This window comes from Rhinopithecus roxellana, chromosome 4 (assembly GCF_007565055.1).
Source record: "Rhinopithecus roxellana isolate Shanxi Qingling chromosome 4, ASM756505v1, whole genome shotgun sequence".
NCBI classification, from domain to species: Eukaryota; Metazoa; Chordata; class Mammalia; order Primates; family Cercopithecidae; genus Rhinopithecus; species Rhinopithecus roxellana.
Genome location: NC_044552.1, coordinates 47,544,402 through 47,565,144, shown reverse-complemented (window position 1 = coordinate 47,565,144; position 20,743 = coordinate 47,544,402). Strand labels below are relative to the sequence as shown.

Genomic DNA, 20,743 nt, shown 5'->3' with positions numbered 1-20,743 from the left:
ATGACAACAGGTACTCAATGCACAGCACTTCATTAACTAGTATCTACATTCTTCATAAAAATAAATTTAATTACTGTGTTTACCATAAAAAACATAAGATATGCCAATTTTCTGCACAATATAATTTGAAATGACACTTTATGCAAAAATTGATTCTGAAACATTAAAGCAAATCCAAAAATAAGTGACTCTGTTGAATGTTTTCTGATAAAGATTATGATTAACATGAAAAATGATTGCACTTTTCTTCACAGGCGTTCATCTAAGTAACGCAACATACCTATTTCTGTCAACATCTGTTTCCATTTGGGGGCCTCAGGAGTATCTGGGTTCTCCTCCAACAGCTCTGTCAACTTGTCTTTCAACTCCTGTACTTTGTTTACATTCTGCTTCAGTTCTGCCTCAAATGACTAACAAGGGAAAAATAATAATAAACTATGTGAACAGCAAAAGACAAAAATACAATTAATGATAGAGGATTTTTTTTCTCTAGAATGACCAAAAGAGGAAAAAATCTACTGTTAAATGCTGTGGTGGGTGAGGGTCTGGATTTTGCAATTAATTATTTTCCTTTCCTCTTCTTAGCTCGTGTTCAACTGTGTGATAAAGGAATCCCCACAGAGGAACACTATGACTATGGAGATAATGACTCTTGTCCCCATTAGTGAGAAAGAATTTCATATTTTCAAACAAGCCACTCTGGAATAAAGAAAGATGACATCAGTAAATTTTAATAAGTAAGAAAGTCAGTCTTAATAAAGGCTGCCAGAAGTGGAGAATCTACATGTGAATAAGCACTTTTTTTGGTCAACACATTATAGAATTCAAATATAGGTTGTTAATTTGTAGAAATTTTGCCATCATTGCCACCATTATATAAAGCCATTTTCCCAACCTTGGCAGCTGTAGAAAGAAATACCCTCTATTAAAGAAAAGGAAGGCATTAGCTACCCTATTTTTATACTACAGAGAGTGGATCCCTCATACATTTAGCCCTTAAATAAATCTTTTCTAATAGCTGACTGGTTAACATCCCAGGCTTACACTGATTTAAAGGTGGCAAAGTAGCTTACACCAAATAGTTTGCTAATCTATAACGTGGCTGTGCCCAAAATTTTAAAAAAGTAACTATTATTATCAGTCTCTACAGAAAGGCACATTAAACAAACTGTCAAATTATGTGCTAAAGTTTATACAGCTAGAAAACAGAACAGAGCTTCTGACTACCAGAGCTCCATTCCAACTGCTAATCCATTCTCTTTCATGTCTTCCATAGGTGCACCCACAGAATATACCTTATTCTGCTCAACTTGAGTCTTCACAGCTTCAGTATCTGTAGGTGCAGGTGTCTGATGCCATTTCGTTGCAGTTTTGTTCATTTTCTGTAACCACTGCATCATTGCACTTGATTCTTCCTGAGCCTTTTGCAATTTGGAGAGTTTAGTGTTCAGTTCTGCTATTTTGTCCTTGAGTAAGAGGCCAAGATCTTCATAATCATGACTTATGTCAGTCATGTCCTTTTTAATGGATGTTAAACCTAGGAGTAAGAAAAACAACTATATTGACATATTTTCAGGACATTCGGAGCAGAGGTCTAGAAATAAAAGTTTTTTTTACATGATATTTTATAACATCTAGTTTGTCACTATTAAGCCTAGTATGATAAAGTCATAAATATTTTAGAAATAAAAGTTTGGATCATCTTATAATGCTATTTAATCACAAATAATTCAAGAAAATTGCATAATACAAGTAAAATAAAAAAGATATTTTAAATGTAATAAAAAACACAAACCACAAAATGTTCCTTAGCAGTATCTCAAACACCAAATTCAATAAATCAGGTCAAATAATGTTATCCCACGTGACAAAATATCTCAAATTAACCAAAAAGCAAGCAACAAAACCAAGAGTCAAACTGAATACCTTGATTTTATTCATTTCAGATATACAAAACTGCATAAAATGTTATATAAACATAGTATTTATGGAGATTGTGACTATTAGATCAAATACCATTGTAATTCAGGCTTGAAATTTCAATATAACTACTGTTTGCCTCTAAGATTTTCTCTCATTAAAAAAATACCAAATTACATTAATCAATAACAAATTAAAATTAACATTCACCTTTATTTGCCCAAAATTCCTCAGTATTTGTGGCTGTTCCTTCACCATTTAATATTGCTCCACCTGCAAAAATATTAACACTAAAATAATCACAGAGTTTCATAGCATTTCTATACATTAACAGTAGATGGCATTAAATTAAACCCCATCAACAGTAATCACTTTAAAATGTTACTGCTATTTGAAAACATAAAATACTGACTCAACTTCAAAATCAAATGAATGTCCAAAATTTAAATATCAAACAATATCCTCTCTTTTATGTAAAATTTATTCTTAAAGTATTGTCTTAAACACTACCATTTCAGTATGTTTATATTACATAATCATTAAATATTAATTCATAAAAATTTTTGTGATGAAATCGCTTTATCATAAATTCCTCTATTCTAGGAAGAGTCATATTTATTAAATTGCATTTTAGAGCAATAAGTGGAAGCTTAGTGTTTTTTTAAAATTTATATTTATTTTTATTTATTTATTTTATTATATTTTAAGTTCTGGGATACATGTGCAGAATGTGCAGATTTGTTACATAGGTATACACGTGCCATGGAGGTTTGCTGCACCGATCAACCTGTTATCTACATTATTTCTCCTAATGCTATCGCCCACCAGCCCGCCCACCCTCCAACAGGCCCTGGTGTATGATGTTCCCATCCCTGTGTCCCTGAGTTATCATTGTTCAACTCCCACTTATAAGTGAGAACATGCGGTGTTTGGTTTTGTGTTCCTCTGTTAGTTTGCTGAGAATGGTTTCCAGCTTCATCCATATCCTGGGAAAGGACATGAACTATCTTTTTTTTATGGCTGCATAGTATTCCATTATGCATATGTGCCACATTTTCTTTATCCAGTCTTTCATTGATGGGCTTTTGGGTGGGTTCTAAGTCTTAGCTATTATGAATAGTGCTGCAATAAACATACATGTGCATGTGTCTTTATAGTAGAATGATTTACAATCCTTTGGGTATATACCCAGTAACGGGATTGCTGGGTCAAATGGTATTTCTGGTTCTAGATCCTTGAGGAACTGTCACACTGTCTTCCATAATGGTTGAGTTAACTCACACTCCACCAAGAGTGTAAAAGTGTTCCTATTTCTCCACATCCTCTCCAGCACCTGTTGTTTCCTGACTTTTTAATGATTGCCATTCTAACTAGCGTGAGATAGTACCTCATTGTAGTTTTAATTTGCATTTCTCTAATGACCAGTGATGATGAGCTTTTTTTCATATATTTGTTGACTGCATAAATGTCTTCTTTTGAGAAGTGTCTCTTCATATCCTTTGCCCACTTTTTGATGGGGTTGTTTTTTTCTTGTAAATTTGTTTAAGTTCCTTGTAGATTCTGGATATTAGCCCTTTGTCAAGTGGATAGGTTGCAAAATTTTTTTCCCATTCTGTCAGTGGCCTGTTCACTCTGATGATAGTTTCTTATGCTGTGCAGAAGCTCTTTAGTTTAATTAGATCACATATGTCAATTTTGGCTTTTGTTGCCATTGCTTTTGGTGTTTTAGTTATGAAGTCTTTGCCTATGCCTATGTCTTGAATGGTATTGCCTAGGTTTTCTTCTAGGATTTGTATGGTTTTAGGTCTTATGTTTAAGTCTTTAATCCATCTTGAGTTAGTTTTTTTATAAGGTGTAAGGAAGGGGTCCAGTTTCAGTTTTCTGCATATGGCTAGCCAGTTTTCCTAACACCATTTATTACATAGGGAATCCTTCCCCCATTGCGTTTGTCAGGTTTGTCAAAGATCAGATGGTTGTGGATGTGTGGTATTATTTCTGAGGCCTCTGTAGTGTTCCATTGGTCTATATGTCTATTTTGGTACATGTACCATGCTGTTTTGGTTACTGTAGCCTTGTAGTATAGTTTGAAGTCAGGTAGCGTGATGCCTACAGCTTTGTTCTTTTTGCTTAGGATTGTCTTGGCTATGCGGGGTCTGTTTTGGTTCCACATGAAATTTAAAGTTGTTTTTTTCTAATTCTGTGAAGAAAGTCAATGGTAGCTTGATGGGGATAGCATTTAATCTATAAATTACTTTGGGCAGTATAACTATTTTCACGATATTGATTCTTCCTACCCATGAGCATGGAATGTTTTTCCATTTGTTTGTATCCTCTCTTATTTCCTTGAGCAGTGGTTTGTAGTTCTCCTTGAAGAGTTCCTTCACATCCCTTGTAAGTTGGATTCCTAGGTATTTTATTCTCTTTGTAGCAATTGTGAATGGGAGTTCACTCATTATTTGACTGTCTATTATTGGTGTATAGGAATGCCTGTGATTTTTGCACACTGATTTTGTATCCTGAGACTTTGCTGAAGTTGCTTATCAGCTTAAGGAGATTTTGGGCTGAGACGATGGGGTTTTCTAAATATATAATCATGTCATCTGCAAACAAAGACAATTTAACTTCCTCTCTTTCTATTTGAATACGCTTTATTACTTTCTCTTGCCTGACTGCCCTGGTCAGAACTTCTAATACTATGCTGAATAGGAGTGGTGAGAGAGGGCATCCTTGTCTTGTGCCGGTTTTCAAAGGGAATGCTTCCAGCTTTTGCCCATTCAGTATGATATTGGTTGTGAGTTTGTCACAAATAGCTCTTATTGTTTTGAGATATGTTCCATCAAAACCTAGTTTAAAGAGAGTTTTTAGCATGAAGGGGTGTTGAATTTTATCGAAGGCCTTTTCTGCATCTATTGAGATAATCATGGTTTTTGTCATTTTATTGTGGTGGATCAGCTTTTTGATGTGCTGCTGGATTCAGTTTGCCAGTGTTTTATTGAGGATTTTCGCATCGATGTTCATCAGGGATCTTGGCCTGAAATTTTCCGTTTTTGTTGTGTCTCTGCCAGGTTTTAGTATCAGAATGACGCTGGTCTCTTAAAATTAGTTAGGAGGAGTCCCTCTTTTTCTTTTTCTTTCTTTTTTTTTTTTTTTTTTTTTTTTTTGTGACGGAGTCTTGCTCTGTCACCCAGGCTGGAGTGCAGCGGTGCGATCTCAGCTAACTGCAAGCTTCGCCTCCTGGGTTCATGCCATTCTCCCGCATCAGCCTCCCGAGTAGCTGGGACTACAGGCATCCGCCACCCAGCCCAACTAATTTTTGTATTTTAATAGGGACGGGGTTTCACCATGTTAACCAGGATGGTCTCGATCTCCTGACCTCATGATCCACCCACCTCGCCTCCCAAAGTGCCAGGATTACAGGTGTGAACCACCGCACCCAGCTAAGAGTCCCTCTTTTTCTATTGTTTGGAATAGTTTCAGAAGGAATGGTACCAGCTCCTCTTTGTACCTCTGGTGGAATTCAGCTATGAATCTGTCTGGTCCTGGGCTTTCTTTGGTTGGTAGGCTATTAATTACTATTAATTACTACTTCGGTTTCAGAACTTATTGGTCTATTCAGGCATCTTCCAGATGTCAGCTGGAGCTCTCCTGTATGAGGTGTCTGTCAACCCCTGCTGGGAGGTGTCTCCCAGTCAAGAGGCACGGGGATCAGGGACCCACTTGAGGCGGCAGTCTGTTCCTTAGCAGAGCTGGAGCACTGTGCTGGGAGATCCGCTGCTCTCTTCAGAGCCAGCAGGCAGGGACGTTTAAGTCTGCTGAAGCTGCGCCCACAGCCGCCCCTTCCCCTAGATGCTCTGTCCCAGGGAGATGGGGTTTTATCTATAAGACCCTGACTGGGGCTGCTGCCTTTTTTTCAGAGATGCATTGCCCAGAGAGGAGGACTCTAGAGAAGCAGTCTGGCTACAGCGGCTTTATTGAGCTGTGGTGGGCTCTGCACAGTTCGAACTTCCCTGGCAGTTTGTTTACACTGTGAGGGGAAAACCACCTACTCAAGCCTCAGTAATGGTGGACGCCCCTCCTTTCACCAAGCTCAAGCACTCTAGGTCGACTTCAGACTGCTGTGCTGGCAGCGAGAATTTCAAGCCAGTGGATCTTAGCTTGCTGAGCTCCGTGGGGGTGGGACCTGCTGAGCTAGACCACTTGGCTCCCTGGCTTCAGCCCCCTTTCCAAGGGAGTGAATGATTCTGTCTCGCTGGTATTTCAGGCGTTACTGCAGTATGGAAAAAAGGACTCCTGCAGCTAGTTCAGTGTCTGCTCAAACGGCCACCCAGTTTTGTGCTTGAAACCCAGGGCCCTGGTGGTGTAGGCACCCAAGGGAATCTCCTGGTCTGTGAGTTGAGAAGACTGTAGGAAAAGTGTAGTATCTGGGTCAGAATGCACCATTCCTCAAGGCACAGTCCCTTACAGCTTCCCTTGGCTAGGGGAGGGAGTTTCCCACCCCCTTGCGCTTCCCAGGTGAGGCAACGCCCCACCCTGCTTCTGCTCACCCTCCGTGGGCTGCACCCACTGTCTAACCAGCACCAGTGAGATGAGCCGGGTACCTCAGTTGGAAATGCAGAAATCACCCGCCTTCTCCATTGATTTCGCTGGGAGCTGCAGACTGGAGCTGTTCCTATTCAGCCATCTTGCCAGTCACCTCTCACTTTATTGTTAAAATTATCTTAATGATAAAGGTCCTGAAGCTCAGAAGGTACTCAGTATGTAAGTGTGTTGAACAATGCATATGTGACTGACAAAAGAGTATCTGCCTTACTTAAGGATTGAAAATTGTCTGGTGCAGTTAACACGGTGCTATCATGGGCTTAATGCAGGCAAAATAATTTTTTAAAATACATAAGAAGTTGAAAGTGAAAAAGAAAATAAACAAATCAATTATTAAACCCATATTATGTCAACACGAAGAGAGAGCATGGTGGTTAGGAGTACCTAGGTCTTGCTGTATAACTTACCTGATTTTAAACTCCAGCCTCATTAATTACTAGTCAGGTGACTGGATAAATGAATCAGACAAACTGATGGGAATAATAATACCTAACTGTGGGAACCAAACACCAATGTGGGAACCAAAGATCCATTGCTTAGCAAGTAGAAACTAGTCAGTAAACAGTAAACTAATAGTTCACTTTTATTACATAACAATCTAGCACTAGTACTTTTTCATAATCAGAATATTAAAATATCAGTTAGACTTTCTCATACTAGTATCTATTGGCTATGTATCCAAAACACAAAGACATTTCTCAGATCAGCCACATAATAACAAGTCTAAACAGAAACATTAAAACATCTGAATCTTAACTTTGTCCCTTAAAAAAAATTAAACATAATGGGATTTCAGATGGAAGTGAAAATATCCTGTAGATGCTCAGTACTAATTCCTACCATGCTTGGTAGTTACCAAGAGTCAAAAAAAAAAAAAAACCAAAACAACAGCAACAACAACAACAACAACAACAAACACTTGATATTTATGGCAAATATAAAGGGGACATGAAGAGCTAAAATAAATAAAGCACAATAGAATTCCTCTTCTAAAAAAAAAAAAAATCTTGACATTTCAGGAAATCTGATTAGAAGAAAAAGGAGAAATCATCACACCATTATAATACAGGTAGTCCCTGAAATAGGATTAATAGAGTGGAATAAATGGTTGGCTGAGAAGGGCCCAGCTGGAACATCAGTATCACAATAGGGACAGCTGGGGGGCTGGTCAGGCTAGATATCCCACAGAGGATACTCAGAACTCTCAGAAGAAAGATATCAGAGCTGCCTTCTGCCAATTATTTTTTTTAAAAACTTGTTACTGTATGTTTCAAACTAAAAACTATAACCATAACTTGCTTAAATTAATTTTAGAATCAATATTTACACATGACTCTCCCATTTTATTGAGAAAAGTGGCTTAACCATGCGTTAGATTGTGATACAAATATGCTGGCTCACATACTGCATAATTGTTTACTTTGGGAATGATGTACAGAATAAAATACACAGGAACAAAATAAGAGAGTGTCCACTCTATAGAAAAGGGCCTATTTCCTTCCCTCACTTCTTTCCCAGCTGCCCAGACTCATTTCTTTATCAAATATTACAATTAAATATTTTAAATAGAATTTCAATATATCCATCTAATTAAGGTAAAAAGCACACAAATTTGAATATGATCTGTTTCCTTCCCCAATATAACATTCCTTATTCTTACATATTAATTTAGCTACATTTTAAATACAGTCTACTAAAATAAAACATAAGAAGGATTTGAAATTTGATTAGTACAGATACATTCCCAACACAGTGTGCTTATAGATGCCATGTTTCTTGCCACTTTCACTTTGTATTTCTGAGGTTATTTTATGCATTAATTTAAAAATAACATACACAAAATTGACATGAGTAAACTCAATGCTTACAGTTTTTGCCATAAATGTAAATAAAGCTCATACCTGATTTAACTGCTGCTATTGCCTTTGCAGGGGTGGTCACAGCACTTATTAAGTTACATAGTGAGATCCCACTGTTGTTTACTTTCTGAATCTCTGATGTTTTTAAACTCCACTTCTCTTGTAATTTCTTGAGATATAAAAACACATTATTTTTCCATCTTAATATTTTCAAAGTTGCACATTATAATTCAATTTCTTAAACATATCTCAAAGTAGTAATAATTGTAGACCCTGATTTGTGAGGGAGTCAATGAAAGAAAAAGGTACTTATTTGTTCCCACAGCCCAGGTGACTGTCAACTCAGTTAATGGTGCGGTATGTATGGCCCATTCTGCCTTCAAAGGTTTCGTAAGTGGCAAGTAAAATCCTAGCCACAGTGGGAGTCAGGCTATTCTTGGCTGCTATGGGTTCCAAAATAACTGTCAACTGTAAGTCTGTAAAACTGTACTAGGTAACAGACCAGTTACAAGATAAAAGGTACTAGGAACAATAAAAATAAATAGGAATTCAGAATTTCATTTTACAGTGTATTTTAATCCTACAAATTTCAATTACTTTTAAAAACACACACACATCCACAAATTTGGAGTGGAAAAAAAAAAAAAAAATGCCATACTGGTCATAGGTGTTATGCCTTGAGGCAGATGACAAAAGACTTGTGCACTATTTATGCAGGAGATTCAAATAACTTCTCTTTCCAAATACTCGTTATATATACAAGCTAGAGTAAAATGCTGAGTGAAGATGTTTTACTTAATATTATGAGAAATGGTATAAAAATTACTGAAACTAAGTAGAGATTTGGTAGGAAAGCAAACTTGATTACTAGAATAGTCAGCAACTCATTAATATATTTTTTTAAAAAGCAAATCAACTGAAAAGTTTATGTCCTTTTCCAAAAGAATTAGTTAAGCCCCATGCCATGATTTCCAAAGGTCAACAAAATATACAGTACATATATGAAGATCAAACTTAGATGATATTAGATCAAAGAAAACTACCATTCGTCTTTTAATCTTTCATTACTGGCACAAATGAAAATTTAGGATTAGATAACAATGATTCACCTTAGTGTCTTCCAAAGATTTTCCTAAATCCTCTGCACCAAAAGAAGGCTGCACAATGGGAACTTTTTTTGTTGTTTCTTTTATCCATGACTTCAATGATTTAACAAGAACTTGGAAAGCATCCAACTGTTCTTGACAAGAAGTTACAGCTTCTTTTCTACATAACAAAAATCATACAAGAATTTAAGTCACAGAAAGAAGAATAAAATTATTATTCTCATGACACACTTAATGTTAAGAAACCATCTTCCATGTGTACTCTAACCCTTTGATACAGGAGGAAAAGTTTCACAGGTGACAAGTGAAATCGGCTAAATCAGTAGTCCCCAGCCTTTTAGGCACCAGGGACTGGTTTCGTGGAAGACATTTTTTTCCACAGACCAGGTAGAGGGGATGGTTTTGGGATAATTAAAGCATGTTACATTTATTGTGTGCTTTATTTCTATTATTATTACACATTGTAATATATATTAAAATAATTATGCAACTCACCATAATGTAGAATCAGTGGGAGCCCTGAGCTTGTTTTCCTGAAACTAGGCAGTCCCATCTGGGGGTGATGGGAGACAGTGGCAGATTATCAGGCATTAGATTCTCATAAGGAGCATGCACCCTAGATCCCTTGCATGCAGTTCACAATAGGGCTCGTGGCCCTATGAGAATCTAATGCCTCTGACGATCTGACAGGAGGCAGAGCTCAGGCAGCAATGCAAGTGATGGAGAGCGGCTGTAAATACAGATGAAGCTTTGGTGCCACCACTCACCTCCTACTGTGCGGCCCAGTTCATAATAGGCCATGGACCTGTAGGTACCTCAGGGGTTAGGGAACCCCTGAGCTAAATAACTATTGGTCTATTTCTCAGGCAAGGTTCATAAAGACAGGAGTATTCAAGAAATCTGTAGCCCGTATGTAATGGCACTCTCTATAATGCTACATAAACTCTAAGAATACACAAACAGTTTTAACATTATTTAGATTCAATGAGCTTTGATCTGTCCACTTTATGTGATGCTGAATGCCAGCAGGCACAGAACCAGAAGGGAAAGGTTGACAATCACTGACATGAGGAAAACATAATGCCACCTAGTGGTTTCTACGCTATACTACAGCCACGTTTATGGATGGATAAACTGGGGCAGGCAGTCCAGACAGATTAAAGTCTCCCAAAATGAGATGAAACCTAGTGACTGGAGAATGCTCATGTGTGCCTCCTCTATAGAGACTCAGGAAACTCCCTGGTGAACTGTATGGGTTGTTCTGTATGCTCGGCACCATGGAGGCAGTACACATGCCCAGCACATGAACAACTGTGAGAACAGTTAACATTTGGCATGTGGATGACACGTACATATGCAAGCGTGCAGAACACTGGCAAATAAGAATGACTGCAGCTGGACTAATTACTGATGACTACATTATTTTAAAGTTGGACCCATTTGAAAGAAGAAACGACCTACATAATACCTAAGAAAACCAAGAACATTTCTTCTATGCAATGTGAATTAAATACCATATAACAGGATGGAACATATAGCTCTGTGAGAAGTAAAGGCAGCACTCAAACATTTTAGGTAGAGAATTCTGAAGAAATAAAGAAGAGTAGTTGGAAGAGAAATGACTTTTCTATGTTTTGAGGCTTTTCTATATAAACTTTAGCAAAATCCAATGTATATTCTAAACTAACACAAGATCAGAAAAGCAAAAGCTCAATCACAAGGTCCTGTATAGCTTTTTTTTTTTTTTTTTTTTCTTGAGACGGAGTCTCGCTATCACCCAGGCTGGAGTGCAGTGGCCAGATCTCAGCTCACTGCAAGCTCCGCCTCCCAGGTTCACGCCATTCTCCTGCCTCAGCCTCCCAAGTAGCTGGGACTACAGGCGCCCGCCACGTCGCCCGGCTAGTTTTTTGTATTTTTTAGTAGAGACGGGGTTTCACCGTGTTAGCCCGGATGGTCTCGATCTCCTGACCTCGTGATCCACCCGTCTCGGCCTCCCAAAGCTGTATAGCTTTTTAGCTCAACTTAGGTTCATTCACTTGTTTCTAATCTTTTTTTTTCACAGTTTCCTATCTCATCTACTGCTCTTTAAAAAGTAAACTATTATATTAAAAAGGCCATATTGAAACTGCACATCATTTCTGAGTTGAGCTCGGAAAGCAAAGAACCACAAGCTGTTTTTCAAGGTTATTTCTGCCTTTGCAAATAAAAATGTGATATTTGCCATAGGCTTCAGAGACTACAGCAAGTTTAGACCATTTTCAGTAATATACTACCACCATCATTTTTCTTATGTAACATTTTCCACTTTTATGTAAGAAGTATTGAATTTTCCTCCTAAATGTTAAAGCAAATAATGTAATTTTAATAGCAAAAAATGATCAAAATATAAAAACATTTATAAAGTAGCCCTATGCTTATTCTCAAGTTTTCAAAACTGTTTCAGTTATCTATATAAATAAATACAAGTATCTCACTCTAATTAATATAAATAGAATAAAATACAATTTTTAAAGTGGTACTTACTTTTCTTTGATGGTATCTTCCATTTCCTTGAATTTCTTTGACAAATTATTTGTTTTTTCAAAAACCAAAGCCTTATCACTTGGTAAGCCATGGCTGGATATCTCCTTCAAGAGACTATGCAAAACTTCAAGATCTTTCTTGTGTTCTAAAAATTCAGAAGTTGATTCCTACAAAGCATTAAGATATTTAGTCAATATAAATACTGCTAGATCTTCAAATGGCATTCCATTCAGAGGTCTGTATGGAATCAGAATGGCTCTATTCATAATTTCACATGAGAATGAGTCTGCCTATGGCCAGTATTCTAAATATAATAAACATGCAAATAGGCTTGAAAGAGAACACAGTAAACATTATTTAATTTAAAATGCATTCTATATTTTGTCTCTTTGTAGTTTCTGGTACGTAAGATGATACTTATACTACCTATGATATGTGTGATAAATGATACTTATTTCCAATCAATCAGCAAAGGCTTCAAGGAAAAGATAAGGTTTGAGATTTTTAAAGGAGTAAAACATAGATCTTTACTGATCTATAAGCAATTAAAATGATTGCCAATTATAATTCTGGCAATAAGTATATCAGTTTGCCCTAACTATTAATCTATCTGATTAGCCTCCTGAGTAGTAAGGAAGACAATACCTGCATATACTGAGACAATTCAGTAACATCTTTTCCTGGCACATCTACTTCAGTAAGAGCCTGAGTTTTTGTTTCTAAAAATGTTTGGAGCTTTTCTGAGAGGTTCTCAAACAGTTCTACTTTGGTTTTTAGTTCCTCCATTTTAGCAAGAGTTTCTTTGTGTTTATGACTTGCTTCTGAAAACCGAGCAGACAAGTCTTTCATTTTGGCTTGCAGTGAGGATGCAGTGGATGGATCTGTTGTTTCCATAAATTTCTTCACTTTTTCATTCATGGCATTTATACTGCTCTGACGACCTGTAATATCCTGTTCCAACATCTAAAATAAACCAAGTATTGCATATGTTTTATTATTGTTTACCAATAATGTGACAGAATTTTTTAAAATGACTATTCCTAACAACATAAGCTTGCACAACCTGTGACTAGGAAGGTTAACCGTTGAAACTGAATGACAAGTTTGATCTGTCCCTTGAGGAATGCCATCCTAAACCTCTCCGAGAGAGTGAAGAACAGCTGGCTAGTTGCTTGAATGAGGCAGGAGGCTGCTGCTACTCAGCAACCCCTAGAATCTAATGGAGCCTGGGGATTAGCCATGGTCCTAATTCTTAAAAGACTAGACAAGACTGATCTGATTAACCTCATGTGCAGCTGGCTGAAACAATGATAAACAAGATAAGACTCAATGTATGCATAAGCCCTCTGTAAGGAATAATATTCAAGAAAAAGTACACAAAGCCCTTCCTACACTTCTTCACAGATAAACCATTTTACACACTTGATTTTGTGTATTACTTTCCACACTCACATTCAGTATATGTCTCTTTTTCATATCCTTAAATTTATCTTAAATCTATCTATACTTTGAACCTATAAAACTGTAAATGGGATTTTTTTTTTTTAAAGTCACTTACAATGTTTTTACTGATGATATCCTGAAGAGCAGCAGAGTTTAAAGGCACTTGACCTTGTTCTTTCAGAGAACTTTCCACACTTCCCATCCAGTCCAGCATTTCATCCAAGCCATCCTGCACACTCAGTGAACGGGTCAAGGTTATCTGGAGTTTTTCATTTCGTTCATTAACAGATTTGGACAGATCCTCGTATCTCCCAACAATGTCATCTACTCCAAACAGATCAGGAAATATTAACAACAAAGTTCTCTTTGCCCTATCCCTTTTCAAAAACACATGAAGGTGAATCATATAATTTCCACACAAAAATTTTAAAAATAAAAAGTTCAACGATAAATTCCTAATGCATAATCAGAGCACCACCTAAAATGTTAAAATATAAAGAAAGAAAAGAGCCCAATGGAAAATGAAAATTGAAATCTTTTTTAAAAAGTTAATATATATCCCATCTGTATTTGAAAAGAGATTTTTTTGGATGCATAAACATTTGAATTGTCTCAGAGAGATGAAAGAGTGGTACGAACAGCAAATCTTTGAAATAAATACTGGTTCTCAATCTGACATTTCACATTAGCCATACTTATTGATAATTACTTATGGGGAGAAAAAGGTGAGTCGCACACAGCTATTCTCAAGACAATACAAAGATTTATGAAGAATTAACTTCTACATATTAAAATCATCACCCTCTCTCCCTCCCTCACACACACCCATGCTAAGCTTTTGTCATACTTCACAACTTAAGCAAATCACTCAAATGCACAGAAACTGGCAGACGCAAGTAAATTAAGAAAATAGGCAACAATGAAAATCCATTTAAGTTGAGATTATGCTTCTAAAATATACACTAATTGAATTTATTTAAAAGTTTAACAGCAGACAAAAGAGAAGAATAAACTTAACAGGCTAACCTATCTCATATGAGGATAAACTTTACCTTCAATTTTAAAGATTCAACATGCTTAAAAAAAAAAACCCTTTCTGGTTTAGTTTTCACTTGACTAAAGTCCCACATGTTAACATCCTACATTCTATATTGTAGACCAATGAAGAGTTTGAACAATAATGGTTTTTAATGTATTCATCTCTTTCTCTCTGGAAAACAATGTTTTAAATGGTGAATTTGTCACTTATTGTCCGAGAATTTGAAAAATATTTTAATTATTTCTGAATGCTTTAGTCTTACACATTGTAGAAAGCTTCAGTAAGGAAAAGCTGTGTCCTGAAACATCTCTATAAAATGAAATATCTTACTGGCTTGCGTTTGGCCCATGAAACATAATCTATACAACAAAATAATATAATTGTTCTAATGCTACATCATGAGAAAACATCTTGAACATTTTCACTGGAGTGAGAGGTTAAGTTTGGATGATTTAAAGAAAAAATCATGCTCCTCTTACTAAAACACAATGAAGCCCATCAGCATACTGAGTGGGGAGGGAGACAGTATTTAATATGCAGGAGAATGCTGTCAGCAGAGGAAACAAGCAGTGTGTTCAAAAATAAGCTCTAAACAATAGACGCTGGAGACTACTAGTTGGGGGAGAGGGGTGGGAAGGTAAGGGCTGAAAAACTACCTATTGCAGACTATCTCATTACCTGGGTGATGGGTTAGATCATATGCCAAACCTCAGCATCATACAATATACCTTTCTAACAAACCTATATATGTACCCTCTGATTCTAAAATAAAAGTTGAAGAAAAAAATGAGCTCTAATTTGGAAACTCACAAGAGCACATGCTCTGAATGGCAGCTTGAGGTTGGCAGGTTAGCATCTTCTCAGTTGGGCAACTGCATCAACAGGGTAAGTAAAATCAGTGATCTGTTCGGCCATAATAAGTGACTTTCCAAGGAAAGCCAGCTATTTTCATATAATTAACAGATCTGAGTGTTACTGTCTGCTGTAGACTAAATGTGTCCCCCAAAATTCATATATTGGGGCCAAAGTCCCAGTGTGATAGTGTTGGGTGGTGGGGCCTTTGGAAGATGTGATATTATCATATAATAAGAAATATTTGGTCTCTGATCATAGCTCTTGACATAAAGTTCCTAAAACCCTTCTGATTTCCTCAGTAATACAGACACTAAGGACAATCTTTTGTTCTGATATTTGGTCATTGACCCCAGTTCCTGACACAGAGTTCCTAAGACTTTTGTGATTTCCTGAGTGATAGGAGTGTATGACAGAGCTCCTAAATCCCTTGGAATTTCCTGAGTGAGGGGCATCTTTTGTTTGAATGAAGTGATGCCTGGTGCCTCCTGGATAGTCTTAGGGTAGGGGGAGCAGGGGAGAGTGGCAGATGTTGCCAGGGAACAAACCATGTGATTAGACAGTTGGAACTGTCACCCCCTCAACCTCTGAGGAGGGAAGAGGGGTTGAAGGCTGAGTTGCTACCAATGGCCAATGATGCAATCAATCATGCTTATGTAATGAAGCTGCCATAAAAACCCAATAGGATTGGTTTGGGGAACTTCTGAAGAGCTGAACACACGGAGTCCTGGGGGTGGCATGCCCATAGAGGGCACTGAATTCTGCTCCCCTCCTCCCATACCTCACTCTGTGTATCTCTTCCATCTGGCTGTTCATCTGTATCCTTTGTAATATTCTTTACTAAGTGGGTAAATGTAAGTAAAGTCTTTCTCTGAGTTCTGTGAGTCACTCTTGCAAATTAATTGAACCTGAGGAGGGTCAAGGGAACCCTAATTTATAGCTGATCATTCTGAAATACAGATCACAATTTGGGATTTGGGATTGGTATCTGAAGTGGGGGCAGCATTATGAGACCCCTTAACCTGTGGGATCTGAAGCTAATTCCAGGTAGACAGTGTCAGAATTGAATTGAATTGAATTGTATTATGGGACATCCAGCTGGTATCTGTTGGAGAATTGTTTGGTGTATGGGGAGAAATACACACACACATCTGGTCACAGAATTGTTCTGTGTCTTGATCAATGGTGTATGAGAGTGAGTAGCAAAAACACTCAGATTTTTTCTCTCTCTCTGAGGAGGTAATTAGGTCATGAGTGCAGAGCCTGTGTGAATGGGATTAGCACCCTCAGAAGAAGAAACAGGAGAGAAATGATGTCTCTCCACCACTCTCTACCAGCAAGATAGCGGCCATCTATAAGCCAGGAAAAGGGCCCTCACCAGAACCCGACCGTACTGGCACCCTGATCTCTGACTGCCAGCCTCCAGAACTATGAGAAATAAATGTATGTTGTTTAAGGTACCCAGACGATGGTATTTTTGTTATAGTAGCCTAAACGAAGACATTGTTTGGTTTGTACTTCTTAGTGATAAAACATTGTCACTGAAGTAAATTCTTGATTTTAGTAAAATAAAAATTATTTTAGAAAAAGGTACAAAAATCTATACGAATGTTATTTTCTTAAATCATTGGTTTTCTTAGAAGTCAGAAAGATCTTAGAGAAACTCCTCTATACCTTAAATAGTTTCACATATTTCCTAGAAAATTATGCCAGAAGTTTGTTTTAAAATAATGTAACAAATGAATTTTAAGCAACTAAAAGTGAAACTATGTACACTTAACAATGAGAAAAAATGTCAGAATGCCTCTTCAAGTAACAGAAATACAAATAAGATAGTCTTTCTTTCTCCTTCATATCCTTATACCCAAATCCTCATAGCAATGCTATCTAAGGTGGATATATGAGATGCTGCCCTGGGACAGAGGAACAAAATGTTAGAACTTCCATTCATATTTTCATTTTATACTTTAAAACTCTATACTTTTGTGTTTCATAATTATAACACATATGATATAATAATATAGTAATATGTTCATATGACTTATAAATATATCTGCATGTATGGGGATGCAGGCTGAAGATAATTTTTGATGAGGGTACACAATAAAAAACATCTGGATATGTGTAAGAATCAAAGACAGGGTTTCCCTTCTACACAGTGATCTTAAAAGAGCTAAGTTCCATTCTTCTCTTCAAATAAAATTTCGACTCAGATTTTAATTTATGCTCTATTTAGGGTGAAACATATGTCTAATCATCTGTTGTGGAATATTTTTACTTCACATATTCACACATAGAAATATACAGTAACATTAAATATTGTGAAAAGTAGGGCAATGAAAACAAAAAAATACATATGTAAGATAGTAAAAAATATATATTGATAATCCACTGCACATTTGATATAAACTAAATACTGTGGGTAGATACATAGATAACATACAATAGCTCTTTTCTCAAGAAACACATTAATCACAAACTCTTGGGCTTGAATGATCCTCCCCAAATGTTGGGATTACAAGTGTGAGCTTCTGCACCTGGCCTGAGAGATGTGCTTTGAGAAGTCTTCCCACTTCTCTGTGTTCTAGAAATTTTTTATTGGCCACACTCAAATTGAGAATTCAGTTACCCCAATTCTTCAGTGATAATAGAAACTTGATTACAGCTGTAGTGGTACTTTTGTGCACAAAACATTTGGGGAGGATTATTTAAGCCCAAGAGTTTGAGACCAGCCTGGACAATATAGTGAGACCCCATCTCTACAAAAATATTTTAAAAATTAGCTGGGCATGATAGAGCACTGCTGTAGTCCTCACTTCTCGGGAGGCTGAGATGGGGAAGACTGCTTGAGCCCAGGAAGTCAAGGCTGCAGTGAGACATGGTTGTGCCACTCCACTCAGCCTGAGCAATAAAGTCACCCCATCTCTAAAAATAAATAAATTCAATTTGATTCAATTAAGCACATCTTTCAACTTCTTAAACCCATGTTCCCACTATTGATAAAGACTTTTGGCCTTAAGTTGAAAGCCTTCCTCTGCCCAATCCCATCGACCAAGATAATTTTGTGAAGTTCTACTTCCTGTGGTGGACATTACATAGCGAGTTTCTGTTACGTTTTCTAAATATCAAATTTAAATTTAAATATACTATTTTCAAGATACACAGCTCCTGCCCCTAACATTCTAATATACCTGTCAAAGAAGGCATGCCTTTTCCCAGATTCAGGAACACCATTTCACAGAGAAAGAGCATACAGAACACAATCTATAACTAGTGAACATTTTTCTCCGTATCTATTAGGACACTTTTCTTCAGAATTTACCTGTGAGACAGGAAGCAAGGACATGAATATCTTACCAAGTGTTTTCTGGATATTGTTCTTGGCTGGAAGTAAAGAACCCCTGGCATCTAAAAGCACTTCAGCCGTTTTCTTCAGTTTCTCTACAGCAACCTGCTGACTTGATATCTGTCCTTGCAGAGCCTATAGGATTAAATGCTTTTCAATTATACTCAGTAGGACTAAATAATAGATTTCTAATGTGGACAAAATGATTTCTAATAAGATAAAGTAAAATTGGACAGAATAAACTTCTCATCATACCAACTTTCATCATCAACTTATTCCAGAGTTCTTAGAAAAAGGCCAGTTATAAAGCAGCATTAGCAAAAGCATCAGCCAGTCTGGATAATACAAATTAAGTTTTGAAATAAACCCTTGAGCATATGTTCATAATAATTTCCCTGGTTCCTGGTCATACAATCCTCTAACTTTATCCCTTGAGTTGCCCCTTAACCCCTACTTCTAGGCTTTGTACAATACCCCAACTACTACTAAAATGAACAACAACAAAAAAATTTGAGACCATTTTTGACTGTAGGTAAGGAGATAAATAAGCTCGCCCATATTAGTAGATCCTGACTCAATACTGAGTCATGTTTATTTCTGTTAATTCAATAAAAGTTACTGAACATCTAACAAAATCAAAAAGTCTTGCTACATTTTGTGAACAAACAAAAATAAAAATGGACATGAAGCTTACTTTCAGGGATTTTATGGTCTGAGGCAGGAAGTGGTAAGTGCCACAGGTGAGTATGAAAAAATGCTACTGGAAGTTAACATGAAAAAAAAAATGGGAGGGAAATGAGGGCCACCTCAATGGTAGTGACACTGAGATGGCTCTTTAAGAAAGTGTGGATTTGGGAGAACAACTCCCTGCAGAACAAACAGAAGACACAAAGATGAGGACAGAAAAATCACAGGAGAAGGGGAGAGTCCAATCCAGTTGGACAATGCGTACGGGTGACTAAATAGAAATAGGCCTGGAAAGGCCTCAAACGTCAGGCTAAGGAGTGTACATTTCATCCCACAGCAATGGGGAGTTATGCAGGGCTTTTGAGTAAGGGGTTGACATGCTCAGGGCTGTCCTACAGAAAGGCTAAATTTGTGGCACTGCATGGGAAAAATCCAACAGAAACGAAAGAAAGCAAAGATACCAGTTGGGGACAACTTCAGCAGTAACAAAACAGTGAGGACTACTGAAGGCCGAGGGCTGAAGACAATTTCACTGTTCGGTCTGTTTGAACTGAGAAGGTGGAATTAGTTAGAGTTGAGAAGAGTCCAAAGGACTTGGTAACACTATGTAAAGTTGTGTTACCCACTATGGTAGCTACTAACTACATGTAGCTTTTAAAATTTAAATTAATTGAAATTTTAAACAATTAAAAATTCCATTTCTGGGTTACACTGGCCACATTTCAAGTGCTAAGTAGCCACTGTGGCTAGGGGCTACCAATTGAACACAGCAGAGTACCACTGGCGTGGTGGCTCACACTTGTAATCCCAACGCTTTTTGGGAGGCCAAGTTGGGAAGATCACTTGAGGCCAGGAATTCAAGATCAGTCTGGGTAATAAAGTGAGACCTTGTCTTTACAAAAAAATTAAAAAATTAGCTGGGCATGGTAGTCTGTGCCTGTAGTCTCAATTACTCAGGAGGCTGAGGCAGGAAGACCGCTTGAGCCCAGGAATTTGAGGCTGCAGTGTGCTATGATCATGCTACTGTTAACTCCAGCCTGGGTGGCAAAGTGAGATTCCTACTTTCTTAAAATAAATAAATAAATAAAAATTTTAAAAAATAAAAAATTTCATCATCACAGAATGTTCTATTAGACAGCACTGCTGTAGAGGGCAGGAACAAAGGATAAGAGGAGACAAGAGTAGAAATGTCCAAAGATTTTGAACCTAGGTAATCAGTGGAATTTACCTTTGCTTTCTTTTTTGGGGGGCGGGGGGGAGGACAGAGTCTCACTCTGTCGCCCAGGCTGGAGGGCAGTGGTACAATCTCGGCTCACTGAAGCCTCGACCTCCCAAGCTCAGGTGATCCTCCCACCTGAGCCTCCCAATT

The 20,743-nt window shown here is 37.3% G+C and overlaps 1 protein-coding gene across 16 annotated transcripts in view; it reads right to left on the bottom strand.

Moving 5' to 3' along the window:
- DST (dystonin) overlaps positions 1-20,743 on the bottom strand; it is a 385,237-nt gene that overhangs the window by 100,876 nt on the left and 263,618 nt on the right. For all 16 annotated transcript variants that reach the window (XM_010387943.2, XM_030928393.1, XM_010387944.2 and 13 more), the window contains 9 exons: positions 18,699-18,822; positions 13,566-13,774; positions 12,653-12,970; positions 12,008-12,174; positions 9,488-9,644; positions 8,421-8,547; positions 2,131-2,193; positions 1,296-1,537; positions 281-410 (listed from right to left, as the gene is read on the bottom strand). In XM_010387943.2, coding sequence (XP_010386245.2) covers positions 281-410; positions 1,296-1,537; positions 2,131-2,193; positions 8,421-8,547; positions 9,488-9,644; positions 12,008-12,174; positions 12,653-12,970; positions 13,566-13,774; positions 18,699-18,822 — 1,537 coding nt within the window. The remainder of the gene's footprint in view (positions 1-280; positions 411-1,295; positions 1,538-2,130; positions 2,194-8,420; positions 8,548-9,487; positions 9,645-12,007; positions 12,175-12,652; positions 12,971-13,565; positions 13,775-18,698; positions 18,823-20,743) is intronic.